Source organism: Panicum virgatum, chromosome 3K, assembly GCF_016808335.1.
Source record: "Panicum virgatum strain AP13 chromosome 3K, P.virgatum_v5, whole genome shotgun sequence".
Lineage (NCBI taxonomy): Eukaryota > Viridiplantae > Streptophyta > Magnoliopsida > Poales > Poaceae > Panicum > Panicum virgatum.
In genome coordinates, this window is record NC_053138.1 from 15,856,549 (window position 1) to 15,875,899 (window position 19,351).

Here is a 19,351-nt window from a genome sequence, read left to right on the forward strand (position 1 = left end):
AACATAGAATATTCTCATTCTAGAGAAAGAAACCATTAATTCCAGCTGGGATGATCGTTCAGGTCATTGAGTAAAACCGTAACCATTTTCTATCATACCATAAGACTTGTCGCTGAAGCATATGCAATCATACAAACTTCAATTCTATGCAAAGTAGCAGTAAGTTCTCTTATCACAAAACTGAGAACACTTTGCATTTACATTCACCATATTTAAACCGAGCACAAGAGTTCATAAAAACTCAATGCATTCTGCTATTTTATTGACCCTGTTTTTACAATATGGTAGAACAATAAACAAAAAGGAAATCAGAAACTATCTAGCCAATCAACCATCTCATGTGCAGGTATCCAGCATGCATATTGCAATCTGCATAAGAGCTAAGAATTATTAGTATATGCAGGTTAAAGACAGCCTATACACATTGCATAAGAGCAAATCTAGGGGCGCATGGGAGCAAACATAGACGGAGGGCGTGTTGAGGAAGCTCCTGAGCAGATGGCACGCCGAAGGAGGATTTGGTTGCAGGATCCGGCGCCATTGGCAGTACTCTCCTAGGGGCGACGGGAGGACAGAGCGACATCGCGGAGCGCCGGAGGAGCACCGGCGACGGGAGGAGCGGAAGCGACATAATCCCAAGCTGGGTGACACCTGCAAAACAGAGGGTGCAGACTAATTTATTTCTTACTAGGAAGTCTAGTGCCACAAGACTAAAGCTTCAAAATAATATGGTTCGCAAGGTGAAATGGGCAAGGAGTAAAAAAAGTTACACGAACTATTTTTATTTTTTACTACGAAAGTCTGAACTGAACCAGGATAGCATGCTTGTTCTCTTATTGTCTGAACTGAAAAATGCACACAGTATGTAGCACCATGCCGTTGTATATACTCTAGAGAAAGACTGAACTGGTCCATATTATGCTCATGACAGGGTGGGGGAGCAAAGTGATATGCATAATCAGATACTGAAATTTCAGAATGCATAAGCATGCATATGGACACCTCAGTCTCAAATATCAACGTCTACATATAAAGATGAAGTGGTACCACAATATGCCTAAAGTCTAATAGGTGCAATCTAAGAAGAGATTCTGGCAGGATTTCATAAAACTAACCACAGGTAGTTCGATAGATATATTACTACTATATTATGCCTAAAGTCTAATAGGTGCAATCTAATAAGACATACTGAAAGGATTTCGAAAAACTAATCAAAGGTAGTTCAGTAAGAAATCATGGAATCAACGCTCTGATCTAGCCTTTACTTTGTAAAATAGGACTCTTTCCATGATTATGGCACTCTTTGCACCTATGGTTACTTTGTTTTGTAGCCGTCTCAACCAACCAGGCAACCATTGAGAAATACCCATCAACAGAAATAAGTGTTTATACTACCATTTCTATAAAATTAAAAAATGTCATTATCTAAACTTCATCACACACTATATAGCTCAAATATTCATATGGGACATATATTAAATTAACAGTACAAGCTTTATCACTCAACCTATTGATTGGCCTCAGTGAATGGGGAGGTGTTTCCATCTTGATATGACCAAGGCCTGAAACAGAAGCAGATGAATGTCTAATGAACCACTATAGCATGTTGTTAAAAGAGACGATAGGCAGCGAACTAAGGTTGATCACCAACAACAGGCTGACTGCAGAGCTCGCACGAACTTCACAACAAAACACATACACATTTGCGATCAAATTCTACTACATCTGAACATAAGAATGCAATTAATGTGCAAATCCTTCGAGAAAATACATGTAACAACAAATCAGTAATACTAAAAAAATATACAAGTCCAGTATCAGGCGGAGGGAGCTAGGAACAGGCGAAGCAGATCTGGACGGAGGTTAATGACCTAGGAGGCCAAGATCTCGAATCGTGGGATCGACGGAGGGCTAACCAGCAGCTTGCAGCCGGCGGCACCATGCCTAGATCGGCGACGGGAGGAGCGGCGGCGCAGGGATGGGTGGGGGGAGGGGGGGGGCGTCACAGGAGGGGAGCAGTGTCGAGAGGATGGAGGGCCGTCGGGATGAGGGAGCGGCGCAGGGATGAGGCAGCGGCATCGCAGGAGGGGAGCACCGCCGGGAGGAGGGGAGCTGTGTCGGGAGTGACCCATAAAAATGAAGAGAGTGACCCATAAGAACATAAGTTATTTGCAACCACACTAGCCTGATAGCAAAATCTATCATGCCTAGACGGATGAAACCTAACGAACCATAAAAGCCACAATTGTCTGAAGCTAACCAAACTGATCGCAATACTTTGATGTGAGACTAGAAAAACTTCAATTAGATGGGATGTAGCAGAGATAGGTTTCTTGTCACAAATAATGACATATATGCACATGCAAAAAAGATACTATCTTCTAAAATGATGCAAGTGAACCATAAAAAACTCAGTTATTGGCGACCATACTAGTCTACTCACCAATTCTGCAGTCTACACACTAAGTCTAGTATTGTGGATTTGTGGTACATAATTTGATAGCAGCAAATAACAACATATGTAAATGTAAATAGCTTACCTTCCAAAGACCCTGATATAATAATACCAAGGGATAAAGCAGTTTGCAGGACCCATCTCATGGAAAAGCCATAAGAAAATGTTGGAGCTGAAGAATAGACTGATGATATTCGAAGGTGCAGGGCTGCAGGCAGGAACCTAACCTATGGTCATGGAAGTTTCGCAAGAAGATGGTGCTGGAGCTCAAGACCTGTATAGAGGGTGTTCCACAGGCAGAGGTCAGGTTAGCACCAGCAGAGGTTGGATTCACGAGACATTGTTTGCCGTCTAGCTGTCGCCTCCAGCAGGGTCTAAATGGTTGTCGCAGCAGGATTGATCCGGTCATCCGTATCCCTCCAGAGACAACAAAAAGGAGATGAGGCATTGGGATTCAACAAGCAATCCAGATGTATACCTCTAGGTAATTAAGATTTCAGGAACATTAAAAAAAACAACAGAAAAAATCAAGATTGGATAGGGGCAGCATCATGATTAGGAGAGGATCGTTGCTTTTGACCATCCGAGCAGCTTGGTGTCACTGACCTTCTTTTTTTGCAGAGCTCGTCCGTGTACGCCCCATTGTACACCCGCTGTTCTGCAGCCTCATCTCCATGGTCATGGAACCTGCAGTGGCATCCTGATTCTAAAGAAAAAAAAAGAATTATCTATGCTGCACCAATGAGTATTTTCAACATTCAAGAAACAACAGTGATGGCAATGATATGCAGCATTGATAAAGACAAGCTGATAATATACTGGCAATGCCGTATATCTCTGGGAAATCAGTAGCATTTGTGTCGATAAACACAGGCTGGCTTTACTAGGCAATTAAGCTCACCTCTGTATTAGGCTTTGCTAGAAAAATAAGCAGTGCAAAGTTTAGGAAAAATCACCAAAATATATACGAAAGAGCTTAAAACTGCATGTCCTTTGTAAAAAAGAAAATAATCACCAACTTATATACAAAAGCTACTTCAGGAAATGAATGGTATGTTTCATGAGATAATCATAAAATAATTAATTGCATGGCTACAGGAAAGAAGCAACATGCATGTATCATACACTGGAAGGATATATATAATTTAAATAAAGCTTTGATCTGCCTATGACAGCGCTACTGATTGGAAATCACAGAAAATGATGATGTATCTTGAATCTTGAATACATATGTCTCAATGTGTAATCATTTTCACGTATAAAAGCAATCCAGGTGACATGAATTTGCACATATAAAACCTATTAAACTGGAGCATAATTCTCTAAGTTCTTAAGAAAACCGCAAAAACAAAGAATACATACACCTGCCTGGACAGGAGGCACATTAGAAGATGCTCCCCGGCTCGGTTGAGAACCAATATAATCCTGCATGCAAATCGACATTGTGTCAATGTCTGGTGTGACACGAACAAGAACAGGGAAGGGAGAACTGAAAAAAAAGGATCAGGTAACGGTTGCAAGTTTGCAACAACCTAAAACCTTATTTGAAAACTACACACTGGACAAATCATCAACACCTACTAGGAAATTGACCAAAACAAATGGAAATCAAGCAGGGTGAGGATAGAGGGTACCTTGTGCCTTGCAGGGAATCAGCAGCATTCATCCAAAAACCTGGATCGCTCCGTTGAGCTGCTCCACAGTCTGATCTAACAAGAAGACGAAAGGATCTGAGCTGCAATACGATCGTGAAGTGGTGATGAAATTAAACATTCTGCCTGCTAAAATGATCCAATCCATTTGCAAATCGCCCATACCTAAACGGGAAATCTAGAAAAAAAAATTTGGGGAATAAAATTGGATGGGAATGGGGGCACAACGATGCACCTAGAGTCAGTGGGGGAATCACCTGATAGAAAGCCAGGCCGGAGGAGGATCGCCGGAGACGTGAGGATGGATCGGACCGGCGTTGGGAACGGGAGATCGTCGCCTTGAATGCGGGAACACGCAGGGGCTGGCCAGCAGCGGGCAGTGGGCGGTGGGCGGTGCCAGTCCCCGGATCAGCAACGGGACGAACGGCGTCGGGAGCAGACGCTGCAGCTCGCCGGGCAGGGGCTCGCGCGGGCCGGCGGGAGCAGTCGCTGCAAGCTCGCCGGACGACACGGGCGCCTAGAAATCGCGCGGCCGGCGACGCAGGGCGGAGGGAAACACGGGGGCCGGCGGCGCAGGGGAATCGCGGGGCCGCGCCGCCGCATCTGCGAGCTGTTGGAGGGGGCGGGGGAAAGAACCGCTCGGACGAGCTGGTGGAGAGGGGGCGGGCGGAAAAACCGCTCGGACGTGGGGGAGAGAAAACAAGGCACGGGGAGAACGGCGGCAGGGGTCGGGTCGGATGCGAGTCGAGCGGGGGGCTCGAGTACTGAATATGTTATTCAGTATCCAGGTACCCAATAGACCTACTATATATATATATTGCCACTCTATCTACGATATTGTAACACCCTAGGTGTTATTTACCTTTAGCATATGGTCGGTCGCTAGTACTAATCATGTATGCATAAAGGCATTAAATAAATTTTTCTGGCATTTTAGCACATGCAGTGATGAATTTTATTTAAAAATGTTTTCCAATAAGAGCTCATATCATATTTCATTTAAGTTATATTGAAAATGCATAAGTATGAAAAATAGTAAATTCATCACAAAATATTGTTTTGAATGCCAACTGACTTAATTATAATCCTACTATCCTAGAGCGAAGTGAATTTCTCGGTTCCATGATTTTGTGCTTGCAAGTGCCTACAGACATTAGCATGTTATAGTTATCTACGTTGACAGCTTTAGGTAGTCATCAAATTTTCATCATTTTATTTTCCAGTAGAGATCCTCTAAATTTTGGCCCACACGTCAGCCCCAAACTCCCTCTTCCTCCCCTGCACTCACACGCACAGCACATTAGCTCCTTCCAGCTCTCTGTTCCGTTCCCCTCTCTCTGGCTCTCTGCTACCTACAGCAGAAACTGAGCAGCGGCAACCAAATCCACCACCAGCAACCATAGATCCTCCCTCCAGCTACCTCCATGCCATCCTCCCTGCTGTCCTAGTGCGATTCCTCCCATTTTTCCCCTTCGGATTTGACCTCTGGTGTGCTCTATTTCGATGACCTAGCTCTATTCCTCTTTTCCAATCTTCATCACTCGTACGTGCTGCAGCTCCGGCCATAGCTTGTGCCTACAGCTCGATGTTGCTCCACCAAGATGAGGGAGGTGAGCTTCTAGTTTGCTCCTGCGCACCTTCTACACCCCCTCTATTGCTCCTACACCCCCTCTAGTGGATAGCTACGAAACCCAAATCCCCCATGTTCATTGTACATGATGTGCTAGTGTGACGCTGTGCTTTGTTGCTATGCTCTAAAAATGGTGAAGGTGGAAACTCAGGCTGGCTAAGCCATGGTGAAGTACTGATGATTGGGTGTGGTGTGCAGGTGAACTATAGGTTCTTGCAGGGGGTGCTGCTGTCTTAATTTTGTTAACTGCGTAGCGATTAGCAGAAAAGTCATAAAGTGATGAAATCACTTTTGTTGCTCTAGAGTTATGTGTAACATCTTTGAAAAATACCTTCCATGTTTTTCTGGTTTATTTACATGCCTCCTGTGAATTAATATGTTTGCTGGCACCTTATCTTGCTTAAATAATATCTCAATAATGGGAACTGATTTTGATGTAAATCCAACTCTAATAATCTGGTTTTTTTATCCTGTGTCAGTACAATTTAAATTCATTTCCTTACTCAACCTGTGACTTTAATTTTTGTAATTCATGTTTGCTAATAGCTAAATCAATTAAGGGATCCTTTTAAATAATCCTATAGGATTGTCTAGCTGTTTTAGTTTGTTGTCCTATGCATAAATCATATCTTGCAACTTTGGTCATCACCTTGCATCACCATGTTTCCTTGTGCAGTCCTTTTGTGCACCTACTCAGTAATGTCTACCCAATCCTGTTTTAAAATGTTAAGCGTTCATACTCACTTGCATTGCATCATGGCATACATGTAGATCATGTAGCTGAGGACGTGGTGAACCAAATCGTGGCTGACCAAAAAGAGAAGAACCAGCTGGAGCAGTCTGAGGACCCGGCCAAGGCCAGTAGGGCTCAAGATCTTGGTAGTACTAACACTGAGCAGTAAAAAGGCAAGCCCCGGTGCATAACTCTTAATTTCAGTATTCAATATTTGTTATATAATTATTGTGCATTTAAGTTTCTAGGAGTTGATTGGAACCTTAGATGCATGATCCCTAGGGTTCCTCAGTGTCTCTACTAGTATACAGGTCGTTAGTACTGCAATGCTTAATTAGGATTCGGTAGAAGACGAGTGATTCCTGTCACTCGCGAGATATAGGTCTTGTTACTTATGAAAAAGTTGCTAGAGAATGAAATCTTTGAGAAAAAGAAAGAAAAATGGAGACCGGGCGGAGATGGATTGGTTATGGATATGGAAGTTATGGAAAGTAAGCCTCCGCCTGTGTCGATTGAGGACCGTACCGTTGTTGGCACTATTGATCGAGGATTGAACAGTACTAACCGCATGCCGGGAGTAGGAGGTAGTCGAAACCGGTAAGCTCAGTACCATATGTGCCCCGGTAGGCGGACTTGATACTGTCTTCACCAGTGGAGCTAGTATACAAACTCATGGCTGACCTTTCGTTGGTATCGGTGGGGCTAGCAGTCCCGGGTCGCAGGGCAGTTCGCCTATTCGGTGTGCATATGCGAAGGGTTGGTGTGTATAGCCCGACGGGGCATATACGTGCCGTGTTGGTTAGGTCCACCTTGCAAGGTTAAATCGAATCGATTCGCCGTGACTCGCGGATATGAGAACCTTGATCTCTCTGTCACATCGTAGTAAATGATGGAATTGAAAATGGAAAGTTGAGAATCTATGTTATGGTTGTGGTGCTCTGAAAAGATAATGTGATCCACCATGCGTGCTCTAGGTGTTTAGGCAAATCTAGTTGGTACCTGATAAACTTAAATTGAGCTAAAATATTGCAAGTAAGGATCCAGTATTAGTAGCTTTTCAGCAAAACAACTCCAGAGCCAAAAAGCTTTTCATGTCTAGTTATTGGGCTAAGTATACCCATGGACGGGTAAGTCTTGCTGAGTATTAAAATACTCAGGCTTGTTGTTGCTATATCTTTTAGCAGGTTACGTTCCGGAGGACTCCGAGGAGATCTGCGCTTCGTGGATCGGTCAACCACTTCCTCCGGGTTGGTCGGTCGAGTGGGTCCCGTCTTCTCCGTGAAGTTCGGGCAGGTGAGCCTCACATCAGTGGGCAAGGTGTGAAGCTCGTCTTTGTCTGCGACGTTGGTTATCGTATTGTTTTGAAGCTTGTTTTAAACTCTAAATTACTTTCCGCTGCGTTTGAACTCTGAGGTTTGATTTGTAAAACTGACTTGTAAACACTTGTTGTAGTCAAGTTGGTGTTTCTGTTTTAAATTCGGTTTGTAAATGGCTTTGAACGCTTTTGTTACCAGTAATCATCTGTGCTCGTCTTTTGGCGAGAGTTCCTGTGTAATCGATCCTGGTTACAGCAGGCGGTCTGAGTGTACTGGTTGAGTGCAGTAATTCTGGTTTAAGTTTAAGTGTTAATTACTGCACTTGATTGGTATTATTTGGACTGTTCTGTGACAGCTGGCATCAGAGCTAATTGCACTGGGGGGTGATTACTGGTGTACTTAACTACGTTAAGTAAACTTGGTTTTGCAAAATTTCGGGTTTTCGAAAGGTTGACGCTTGATGCGCTAAGGAATAGAGTAGATAGTTCGTATGCCCTAATTATGTTCTATAAGTTAGGTGGCATCTAAGTATCTATTTTTATTCCAGCACTTCCAGCATTTACTTCTCGTTAAACCTTACTTTTATGCACAACTACTATTCTGTAACGACGCACCTACGCTGAGGTAAGCAAGGTGAGTATTCTGATAGTCCTTAGAATAGCCCACGTGTTTCATACGTGCGCGGGTCCCGTATGTTGAGCATACGAGGAGGTGATAAGGCTCAATTCAAACGAGCCTGTCGCTATCTGCCTCCTGATATGGAATGCAGATTTCTTACCGTGTGATTGTGATCACGGCCATCTCGTAAGGCAATGTTACGAGGCGAAGACTTGTTATGCAGTTGGTCATAACCGTGTACCTTGGGACACGTGTACCCTTGGGTGTCCCGTAAGGCGATTTGTACGGGAAGTGAATACGTTGCTTCGGTAATGTATGCAGCGCTGCCCATTCAGCGTCGAACGTTTGGGTGCCATCTCTATAGTGGATGGTAATGTATGTGTGAATATGTGAGAAACTGCATATGCGTTACCCGTGTGGCGTAGGACACATGGGGGCCGTTCGTGTGTGCTGGCACGAAGGGTCCAGAAATGGATATTTATATCTCTCTTGTTGTCTTGGTTTGTTTGCAGGAACACTAACTACGTAAGCACGTTATGAATCCTTGATCGTAGGAACGACTAGTATATATAGGGAGAGTACGTAATTGTGCCACTAGTCGTCTTCGTATACCATAATTGGTAATTGTTTGGGTGAGAACGATAGAACGTGCATGCATCTTACATTTTCGAGTTGGTTGGTCGCTTCGTAGTTAATAGTTATGCAACCTTAAGACTGCAACGTTATAGCTAGCCGAGTTACCAACCTGCTGTTCAACCCGAGTAGATGTGGTTTCAACTAAAGCAAACCATTTTGTTCTCTTGGAGAACCATATCGCTGTGTGTTCATATTAATTATGCACATTCTTTATTGCATGGATTAGTCCCGATAGCGGAATGGCTAACCAAGGGATGGTGCTTTTGCAGATGGGAAATAACAACACTGCTAACCGTGGAAATGAGGGTCAAGGAGCACAGCCACCACCGTCTCCCTCCTTGACTCAGGCTATTGCGGCTCTTATCGCCGACCGAAATGAGCAGACCGAATTGTTGAGGCAACTAGTGCAAATCAATGCTGGCAGAGGCCGACAAGCACCACCAGCAGAAACTGACTACGTCGGTTTTCTTGCTACTCAACCACCTCTGTTCCACAAAGCCGATGATCCCCTTGAGGCAGATGCTTGGATTCGCACCATCGAGGACAAGTTTGGCATTCTTAATTGCACAGAAGTGGACAAGACTGCCTTTGCAGCGCAACAGCTGAGAGGCCCGGCAAAGATATGGTGGGCTAGTCATTCAGCTATGCAACCAACAGAGAGACAGATTCCCTGGTCAGAATTTAGAGAGATTTTTAGGGCACATTATATTCCAGAAGGATTCATAAAAGTGAAAGTGGAGGAGTTTCTAAATCTGAAACAAGAGAACAAATCAGTGATGGAATATGCCAATATTTTCAATCATCTTGCACAATATGCTGCACATCACGTAGATACCGATGAAAAGAAGCAAGATTGTTTCCAGAAAGGGTTAAATACCGAGTTACTCATGCGTTTAGCAGTGAGAACATTTACCAGCTACAGTGACTTGGTCAGTAAAGCTATTCTCCAAGAAGATGCGATGCTGAAGCATGAAAAGGCGAAAAAGAGGAAGAAATCACCTATTGGGTTTCCTGGGAATGTGGTGCAACGCCTACGCCTGGGATCCACTAGCTCCTCCCAAACTCAACATCAACTACGACAGGGGGTGTCTGAACATGTGGCTCCTTCACAGCTGGAGCAAAAGAAGCCCGTATTGCAGCATGTTTTTCACTCCCACCCTGACCCGTGCAAGCATCACCTAGCCGAGGGTTGCCATCACTCAGAGAATATCTGTTGTACTCCACCCAATCCGAGAAAAGGCTCTAGCAATACAAATAAGAAAAAGAAGATGTCGTATATTAAGGATGGGTGTGTGAGTTACACCACTTGTGAGGACGTGCCAGAAGGGGAACACGTGATGGAAGATATATTCTCCCTCAATGATCATCCAGTTAGAGTTCTATTCGACTCTGGTGCTTCGCATACATTTCTTAGCAAGGCTTGTGCAGATAGGCACGGATTAAAAATTGATTGCATGAACACTTCATATAAAATTCAATCCCCAGGTGGTCAAATAATCACAAACCAAATGGCAAGAAAGGTACCAATCAACTTGGCTGGGAGAATCTTTCCGACCAATTTTATCATTCTCCCACATCAAGGGATTGATATCATATTGGGTATGAATTGGATGAAGGCACATGGAGTTGTGTTGGATACTCGGGCGCATGCTGTTCATATCAATTCACGTGCACATGGTTCTACGGTGTTACTTTTGACCAAGTACAAGACACACAATGCAACCATGAATAAATTGGAGGGTAAAAGCTTAGAGGAGATACCTGTAGTGTGCGATTATTCAGATGTCTTTCCAGAGGATTTACCTGGATTGCCACCTGATCGGGACGTTGAGTTTGTTATTGAACTCCAACCGGGTACAGCACCTATCTCTAGAAGGCCATATCGGATGCCACCGAATGAATTGGCAGAATTGAAGGTACAATTGCAAGACCTACTAAATAAGGGTTTCATTCGTCCAAGCTCATCACCTTGGGGATGCCCAGCTTTATTTGTGAAAAAGAAAGACCAAAGTTTGAGGTTATGTGTTGATTACCGGCCTTTAAATGCGGTTACCATCAAGAATAAATACCCATTGCCTCGCATTGACATTCTCTTTGATCAGTTAGCCGGAGCTAAGGTATTTTCTAAGATAGATCTTCGATCCGGTTATCACCAAATAAAGATCAGACCTCAGGACATTCCAAAGACTGCTTTCTCCACTCGCTATGGTTTATTCGAGTACCTAGTCATGTCTTTTGGATTGACTAATGCTCCAGCTTACTTCATGTATCTTATGAATTCGGTTTTCATGCCTGAGTTGGACAAGTTTATTGTGGTATTCATTGATGACATCTTGATATACTCCAAGAATGAAGAAGAGCACGCCAAGCACCTTCATATTGTTCTTCAACGTCTACGAGAGCACAAGTTGTATGCAAAATTCAGCAAATGTGAATTTTGGCTTAAAGAAGTTCCTTTCTTAGTCCATGTCATATCTGCAGAGGGTATTTCAGTTGATCCAGGAAAAGTTCAAGATGTATTGGATTGGGAGGCTCCAACATCAGTTAAGGAAATCCGCAGCTTTCTAGGATTAGCTGGGTATTATCGTCGATTCATCCCAGAGTTTTCAAAAATCGCTAAGCCTATGACCGAGCTACTCAAGAAAGGTGTCAAGTTTCATTGGAATGACAAATGTGAAGAGGCTTTCCATACTCTGAAAAAGCTTTTAACTTCTGCACCTATCCTGGCTCAACCCGATACATCAAAACCATTTGACATATACTGTGATGCTTCTGGTACTGGTATTGGTTGTGTCTTGATGCAGGAGAACCGAGTGATTGCATATGCGTCTAGGTCACTCAAGCGCCACGAGGAAAATTACCCAACTCATGATTTGGAATTAACTGCTGTAGTACATGCTCTGAAGATATGGAGGCATCATCTCTTAGGTAGTCCTTGTCGCATCTACACTGACCACAAGAGCCTTAAGTATCTTTTTACTCAACCTGATTTGAACATGCGCCAAAGGCGATGGTTGGAACTAATCAAGGATTATGAACTTGAAGTGCATTATCATCCTGGTAAAGCAAATGTAGTTGCAGATGCGCTAAGTCGCAAAGCTCACTGTCATTGCATCTCAGCTATACCATTAAGCGAGTCCCTTTGCTTTGAAATGGAAAAGCTGAACTTGAGCATTGTACCACATGGCACGCTGGCCCATCTAGAACTCACTCCTACTCTTCGTGATCTAATCATCGCAGCACAAAAGAAAGATAAAGGAATAAAGGAAATTCAGAGGAGATTATCAGAAGGAGATTCGAAAGTAAGTTGTTTTCACCAAGACAGTGAGAATGTGTTATGGTTTAAGAACAGATTAGTGGTGCCTAAGGATTTTGAGCTCAGAAAGCAAATTCTGGATGAAGCTCATACCTCTCGACTATCAATTCATCCTGGTAGCAACAAAATGTATCAAGACTAAACAACAGTTTTGGTGGACTCGGATGAAAAGAGAGATTGCCAAGTATGTGTCAGAATGTGACATCTGTCGTAGGGTCAAAGCTAGTCATCTCAGACCAGCTGGAATGTTGCAACCCCTGAGTATTCCTGAATGGAAATGGGAAGACATCAGCATGGATTTCGTTGTCGGTTTACCTCGAACTCAAAAGGGTTATGATTCGATCTGGGTCATTGTAGACCGCCTGACCAAATCCGCACATTTTCTTCCAGTTAAAACAATCTATCGAGCAAAGAAGTATGTCGAGTTGTATATGGATCGCATCCTATGTTTACATGGAGTGCCAAAGACTATCATATCAGATCGAGGGACCCAGTTTGTTGCTCGCTTCTGGGAACAATTGCATACTTGTTTAGGAACTCGATTGATCCGCAGCTCAGCTTATCACCCTCAAACAGATGGCCAAACGGAGAGAATTAATCAGATTTTAGAAGATATGCTTCGCGCATGTGTTTTAGCCTACCCGCAGAAATGGGATGAATGCTTGCCATTAGCTGAATTTTCTTATAACAATAGCTATCAAGAAAGCATTAAAATGGCACCATTTGAAGCTTTATACGGTCGTCGATGCCGTACTCCACTAAATTGGTCCGAAGTTGGAGAGAGGACTATTTTTGGACCTGACATGGTTAAAGAAGCCGAAGAACAAGTTCATCTGATTCAAGAAAACTTGAAGATTGCGCAGTCCCGTTACAAGAGTTATGCGGATAAACGGCGTGATCCGCTTGTTTTTGAAGTTGGTGACCATGTCTATTTAAAAGTATCACCCTGGAAAGGCGTACAAAGATTTGGGATAAAGGGAAAGCTAGCTCCCCGCTACATTGGTCCATATCCAATTGTCGAAAGATGCGGTCCTGTGGCTTACCGATTGAATCTTCCAGCAAAGTTTTCGGCAATTCACAACATCTTCCATGTGTCCCAATTAAAGAAATGTCTTAGAGTTCCAACTGAAGCTATCGACAGTGATACCATTCAGTTAGAATCTGATCTCACTTATCCTGAGCACCCAATCAAGATACTTGATCGCAAGGATCGAGTTACTCGTCGCACAACCAATCGATTCTACAAAGTTCAATGGAGTAATCACTCCGAAGATGAAGCTACTTGGGAGAAGGAGGAATTTCTGAGATCCAAGTATCCAGACTTTTTAAATGCACATCTAGGTACTTCACCTTTCAACCTTCTCGCCTTATACCTTCTACCGGGCGCGAATCTCGAGACGAGATTCTTTTAAGGGGGGAGGATTGTAACACCCTAGGTGTTATTTACCTTTAGCATATGGTCGGTCGCTAGTACTAATCATGTATGCATAAAGGCATTAAATAAATTTTTCTGGCATTTTAGCACATGCAGTGATGAATTTTATTTAAAAATGTTTTCCAATAAGAGCTCATATCATATTTCATTTAAGTTATATTGAAAATGCATAAGTATGAAAAATAGTAAATTCATCACAAAATATTGTTTTGAATGCCAACTGACTTAATTATAATCCTACTATCCTAGAGTGAAGTGAATTTCTCGGTTCCATGATTTTGTGCTTGCAAGTGCCTACAGACATTAGCATGTTATAGTTATCTACGTTGACAGCTTTAGGTAGTCATCAAATTTTCATCATTTTATTTTCCAGTAGAGATCCTCTAAATTTTGGCCCACACGTCAGCCCCAAACTCCCTCTTCCTCCCCTGCACTCACACGCACAGCACATTAGCTCCTTCCAGCTCTCTGTTCCGTTCCCCTCTCTCTGGCTCTCTGCTACCTACAGCAGAAACTGAGCAGCGGCAACCAAATCCACCACCAGCAACCATAGATCCTCCCTCCAGCTACCTCCATGCCATCCTCCCTGCTGTCCTAGTGCGATTCCTCCCATTTTTCCCCTTCGGATTTGACCTCTGGTGTGCTCTATTTCGATGACCTAGCTCTATTCCTCTTTTCCAATCTTCATCACTCGTACGTGCTGCAGCTCCGGCCATAGCTTGTGCCTACAGCTCGATGTTGCTCCACCAAGATGAGGGAGGTGAGCTTCTAGTTTGCTCCTGCGCACCTTCTACACCCCCTCTATTGCTCCTACACCCCCTCTAGTGGATAGCTACGAAACCCAAATCCCCCATGTTCATTGTACATGATGTGCTAGTGTGACGCTGTGCTTTGTTGCTATGCTCTAAAAATGGTGAAGGTGGAAACTCAGGCTGGCTAAGCCATGGTGAAGTACTGATGATTGGGTGTGGTGTGCAGGTGAACTATAGGTTCTTGCAGGGGGTGCTGCTGTCTTAATTTTGTTAACTGCGTAGCGATTAGCAGAAAAGTCATAAAGTGATGAAATCACTTTTGTTGCTCTAGAGTTATGTGTAACATCTTTGAAAAATACCTTCCATGTTTTTCTGGTTTATTTACATGCCTCCTGTGAATTAATATGTTTGCTGGCACCTTATCTTGCTTAAATAATATCTCAATAATGGGAACTGATTTTGATGTAAATCCAACTCTAATAATCTGGTTTTTTTATCCTGTGTCAGTACAATTTAAATTCATTTCCTTACTCAACCTGTGACTTTAATTTTTGTAATTCATGTTTGCTAATAGCTAAATCAATTAAGGGATCCTTTTAAATAATCCTATAGGATTGTCTAGCTGTTTTAGTTTGTTGTCCTATGCATAAATCATATCTTGCAACTTTGGTCATCACCTTGCATCACCATGTTTCCTTGTGCAGTCCTTTTGTGCACCTACTCAGTAATGTCTACCCAATCCTGTTTTAAAATGTTAAGCGTTCATACTCACTTGCATTGCATCATGGCATACATGTAGATCATGTAGCTGAGGACGTGGTGAACCAAATCGTGGCTGACCAAAAAGAGAAGAACCAGCTGGAGCAGTCTGAGGACCCGGCCAAGGCCAGTAGGGCTCAAGATCTTGGTAGTACTAACACTGAGCAGTAAAAAGGCAAGCCCCGGTGCATAACTCTTAATTTCAGTATTCAATATTTGTTATATAATTATTGTGCATTTAAGTTTCTAGGAGTTGATTGGAACCTTAGATGCATGATCCCTAGGGTTCCTCAGTGTCTCTACTAGTATACAGGTCGTTAGTACTGCAATGCTTAATTAGGATTCGGTAGAAGACGAGTGATTCCTGTCACTCGCGAGATATAGGTCTTGTTACTTATGAAAAAGTTGCTAGAGAATGAAATCTTTGAGAAAAAGAAAGAAAAATGGAGACCGGGCGGAGATGGATTGGTTATGGATATGGAAGTTATGGAAAGTAAGCCTCCGCCTGTGTCGATTGAGGACCGTACCGTTGTTGGCACTATTGATCGAGGATTGAACAGTACTAACCGCATGCCGGGAGTAGGAGGTAGTCGAAACCGGTAAGCTCAGTACCATATGTGCCCCGGTAGGCGGACTTGATACTGTCTTCACCAGTGGAGCTAGTATACAAACTCATGGCTGACCTTTCGTTGGTATCGGTGGGGCTAGCAGTCCCGGGTCGCAGGGCAGTTCGCCTATTCGGTGTGCATATGCGAAGGGTTGGTGTGTATAGCCCGACGGGGCATATACGTGCCGTGTTGGTTAGGTCCACCTTGCAAGGTTAAATCGAATCGATTCGCCGTGACTCGCGGATATGAGAACCTTGATCTCTCTGTCACATCGTAGTAAATGATGGAATTGAAAATGGAAAGTTGAGAATCTATGTTATGGTTGTGGTGCTCTGAAAAGATAATGTGATCCACCATGCGTGCTCTAGGTGTTTAGGCAAATCTAGTTGGTACCTGATAAACTTAAATTGAGCTAAAATATTGCAAGTAAGGATCCAGTATTAGTAGCTTTTCAGCAAAACAACTCCAGAGCCAAAAAGCTTTTCATGTCTAGTTATTGGGCTAAGTATACCCATGGACGGGTAAGTCTTGCTGAGTATTAAAATACTCAGGCTTGTTGTTGCTATATCTTTTAGCAGGTTACGTTCCGGAGGACTCCGAGGAGATCTGCGCTTCGTGGATCGGTCAACCACTTCCTCCGGGTTGGTCGGTCGAGTGGGTCCCGTCTTCTCCGTGAAGTTCGGGCAGGTGAGCCTCACATCAGTGGGCAAGGTGTGAAGCTCGTCTTTGTCTGCGACGTTGGTTATCGTATTGTTTTGAAGCTTGTTTTAAACTCTAAATTACTTTCCGCTGCGTTTGAACTCTGAGGTTTGATTTGTAAAACTGACTTGTAAACACTTGTTGTAGTCAAGTTGGTGTTTCTGTTTTAAATTCGGTTTGTAAATGGCTTTGAACGCTTTTGTTACCAGTAATCATCTGTGCTCGTCTTTTGGCGAGAGTTCCTGTGTAATCGATCCTGGTTACAGCAGGCGGTCTGAGTGTACTGGTTGAGTGCAGTAATTCTGGTTTAAGTTTAAGTGTTAATTACTGCACTTGATTGGTATTATTTGGACTGTTCTGTGACAGATATATATAAGGAATTTGAGCTTGTTTATTTAAAAATATATATATACTGTATTTTTGCATTTAATGCTTCATACATATATCTGAATATTCAATGCCTTATTACCTGCCGCGGATCGATCAGATCCTGCCGCCTACCACCCGTAGATATCTCACCTTCCTTCCGTACCATACACGTCGTCCATAATTTCAGAAATATTGTTGCCTTTTTTATTTCAGCAAATTTATTTTTTAAAATAAAAGAGTGATGCGATTTCAGCAGATTGATAACCTATCGAGGTGATACTAGATCACCAGCAGATTATCAGGACAAAAAAATGGCATGATGTCTGTGATAAGCCAACTTAATAACAATGTCTTATTGAACCAACCAAAACGCATGCTTTGCGACTGAACCAGGCAGGGTCGTAGTGAAAATGAACCCTGCAGGCCTGCCGCACAGAGCTGCTAGAACACAATTGTTTGTTCATGGCCAGCAGGCGTGCATAAACATAGTACTGCATGCTGCCAGCTGCGACAACTGATCTAATCTGACACGGGACTCGACCACGGCAAGCAATAACTAAACGGCGCCGACCAAATTAAATGAAACAGCCAGCGCCGCCGCTGGTGCACGTCGTCGATCGCCGGCGGCCAGTCCTTCATCACTGGACGGAGCAGCAGCCGTTGGGGTTGTCGTCGTGGAACCACAGCGGCGCCTCGTTGGGCACGTACTGTTGGCGCGCCTGCAGTGTCTCGCCCGGCACGTACTGGAGCAGGAGCTGCGGGGGCGCCGCCGCGGGCACCCAGCTCACGGCGCCGGCGTGCGGGTAGTTGGCGTAGGGCCGTGCGGGCCCAGGTGCACCATCCCGGCGTAGTGCGGCGGCTCCTCCGCGCCGCCGCCGTCGCTGACGATGGCGACGGGCCTCTTGGTCCGCGCCTGGATCTTCCACCTCAGCAGCGACGCGTCCAGGGACGACCCGTAGACGACCACCAGCCCCGTGTCCACCGACACCCACACCTCCTCCACCCCTGCACGCACGCGCAACGCAAGGCCGCCGCCATGTTAATTACTAGATCCGTGTTAATTACGCAAGGCAGTAGCGGAATGCGCGTCCGCCCGGGCGGCCGGAGCACGAAGAGGCCGGGACACGTACGTACCGAGGAGGTTCTTGACGGCCTTGCGGATCCTTCCGGCGCAGCCGTAGCAGTGAACGTCCATGCGGAGGATCACCGGAGCCATGGCCGAGCGAGGCTGCTTGCGTGGTGACCGGATCGGAGTGTGCGTGCAGGTGCAGCTAGAACGATCGGGAATGGCTGGCTTTATAATGAAGAGGGCTAGGGAGCAAATCGATCGAGAAATCTCAAATTGATCAGGTGAGGGGGAAATGGGATCGCGCGTGATTTGATTTTGTCTGGTGCCATCCTTCGATCCCTTTCCATATGAACTAGAACGCTTCCCATATATACTATCGAGGCTTTCCACGTTCTTGACGCCCGGTACATCGTGAGGCAGATCCTCTGCAACCGCTTCACCTCCGAGGCGGCCGGCGGCGGCGGCGGACGAGGAGCCGCTCCCGCCGTGGCTGACGGAAGCGGACGTGGACCGGTTCGCGTCGGAGTTCGAACGGACGGGGTTCACGGGCGGCATCAACTACTACCGCAACATGGACCGGAACTGGGAGCTGGCGGCGCCGTGGGCGGACGCCAAGGTGGCGGTGCCCACCAGGTTCGTCGTCGGCGACGGCGACCTCACGTACCACTACCCGGGCATCCAGGACTACATCCACAAGGGCGGCTTCAAGGCCGACGTGCCGCTGCTGGAGGACGTTGTCGTCATCCCCGGCGCCCGCAACTTCATCCAGCAGGAGAAGGCCGACGAGGTCAGCCACCACATCTACGACTTCATCTCAAGGTTCTGATGGATCGTCAGCTTGGTCGATCGGTTGCGTGCTCGAATTAATTAATCAATCTGTTGATCGACGATGCCTAGACATCACACGTGCGTACGTGATGTAGGCCAATCTTAGTGAAAATGTGATAAGAGTGTTATACACATTAAATTTGCTAACATGTACCAATAATACGAGGAGAGGAAAAAGAAGACTATCATGAAATGTGTGAGCAGTGTCATCACCATAACACTACTGTCATAGTTCTTAGGCCACTCCTAATGGGAGTTTCATAGGGGTTTCATGCACATTAATTAGCATGCCATGTAGTATTATACAGTGTTATCCTAAACGCTAAACGGTAAACAGTCGGTCACCTATCGTTTAACCCATTATTCGGGCAAAACAGATATTTAAACGGGGAAAACAGCCGTTTAAACGGTGAAAACAACCAATTAAACGGAAACGGTGTGCCACTGTGTAGCATTTAAACGGGCTAAACGACCGT

At 44.6% G+C, this 19,351-nt stretch overlaps 2 protein-coding genes and 1 long non-coding RNA gene across 3 annotated transcripts; 2 read left to right on the top strand and 1 right to left on the bottom strand.

Moving 5' to 3' along the window:
• Nucleotides 1-142: 142 nt before the first annotated feature.
• Nucleotides 143-4,978, bottom strand: LOC120700641. The gene is made up of 9 exons (XM_039984889.1): nt 4,970-4,978; nt 4,365-4,871; nt 4,090-4,190; nt 3,820-3,880; nt 3,062-3,161; nt 2,683-2,872; nt 2,541-2,552; nt 1,508-1,562; nt 143-651 (listed from the first exon to the last, which is right to left on the bottom strand). Exons 1-8 carry the CDS (start codon nt 4,976-4,978, stop codon nt 1,508-1,510), a joined length of 1,035 nt encoding a protein of 344 aa, XP_039840823.1. The 3' UTR covers nt 143-651.
• An 8,764-nt stretch (nt 4,979-13,742) lies between these two features.
• LOC120697859 lies at nt 13,743-15,477 on the top strand. The gene is made up of 3 exons (XR_005684602.1): nt 13,743-14,551; nt 14,711-14,769; nt 15,343-15,477. It is a non-coding gene; the product is annotated as an uncharacterized LOC120697859 (long non-coding RNA).
• Nucleotides 15,478-18,192: 2,715 nt separating this feature from the next.
• LOC120700642 (epoxide hydrolase A-like) lies at nt 18,193-18,873 on the top strand. The gene is made up of 2 exons (XM_039984890.1): nt 18,193-18,233; nt 18,468-18,873. The coding sequence occupies exons 1-2, from the start codon at nt 18,193-18,195 to the stop codon at nt 18,871-18,873; spliced, it is 447 nt and encodes a 148-aa protein (XP_039840824.1).
• The last annotated feature ends 478 nt before the right edge of the window (nt 18,874-19,351 follow it).

Excerpts from the sequence above, each read along its gene's own strand:
- LOC120700641 (XM_039984889.1), bottom strand. Across the intron at positions 4,191-4,364 it reads CCGGCCTGGCTTTCTATCAG|CTCAGATCCTTTCGTCTTCT; the intron begins GTGATTCCCCCA and ends ATCGTATTGCAG. Across the intron at positions 2,873-3,061 it reads GAGCTCTGCAAAAAAAGAAG|GGATACGGATGACCGGATCA; the intron begins GTCAGTGACACC and ends TTGTCTCTGGAG.
- LOC120700642 (XM_039984890.1), top strand. The coding sequence starts at position 18,193 with ATGGCCGAGCGAGGCTGCTTGCGTGGTGACCGGATCGGAGT. Across the intron at positions 18,234-18,467 it reads CGTGGTGACCGGATCGGAGT|ATCCTCTGCAACCGCTTCAC; the intron begins GTGCGTGCAGGT and ends ATCGTGAGGCAG.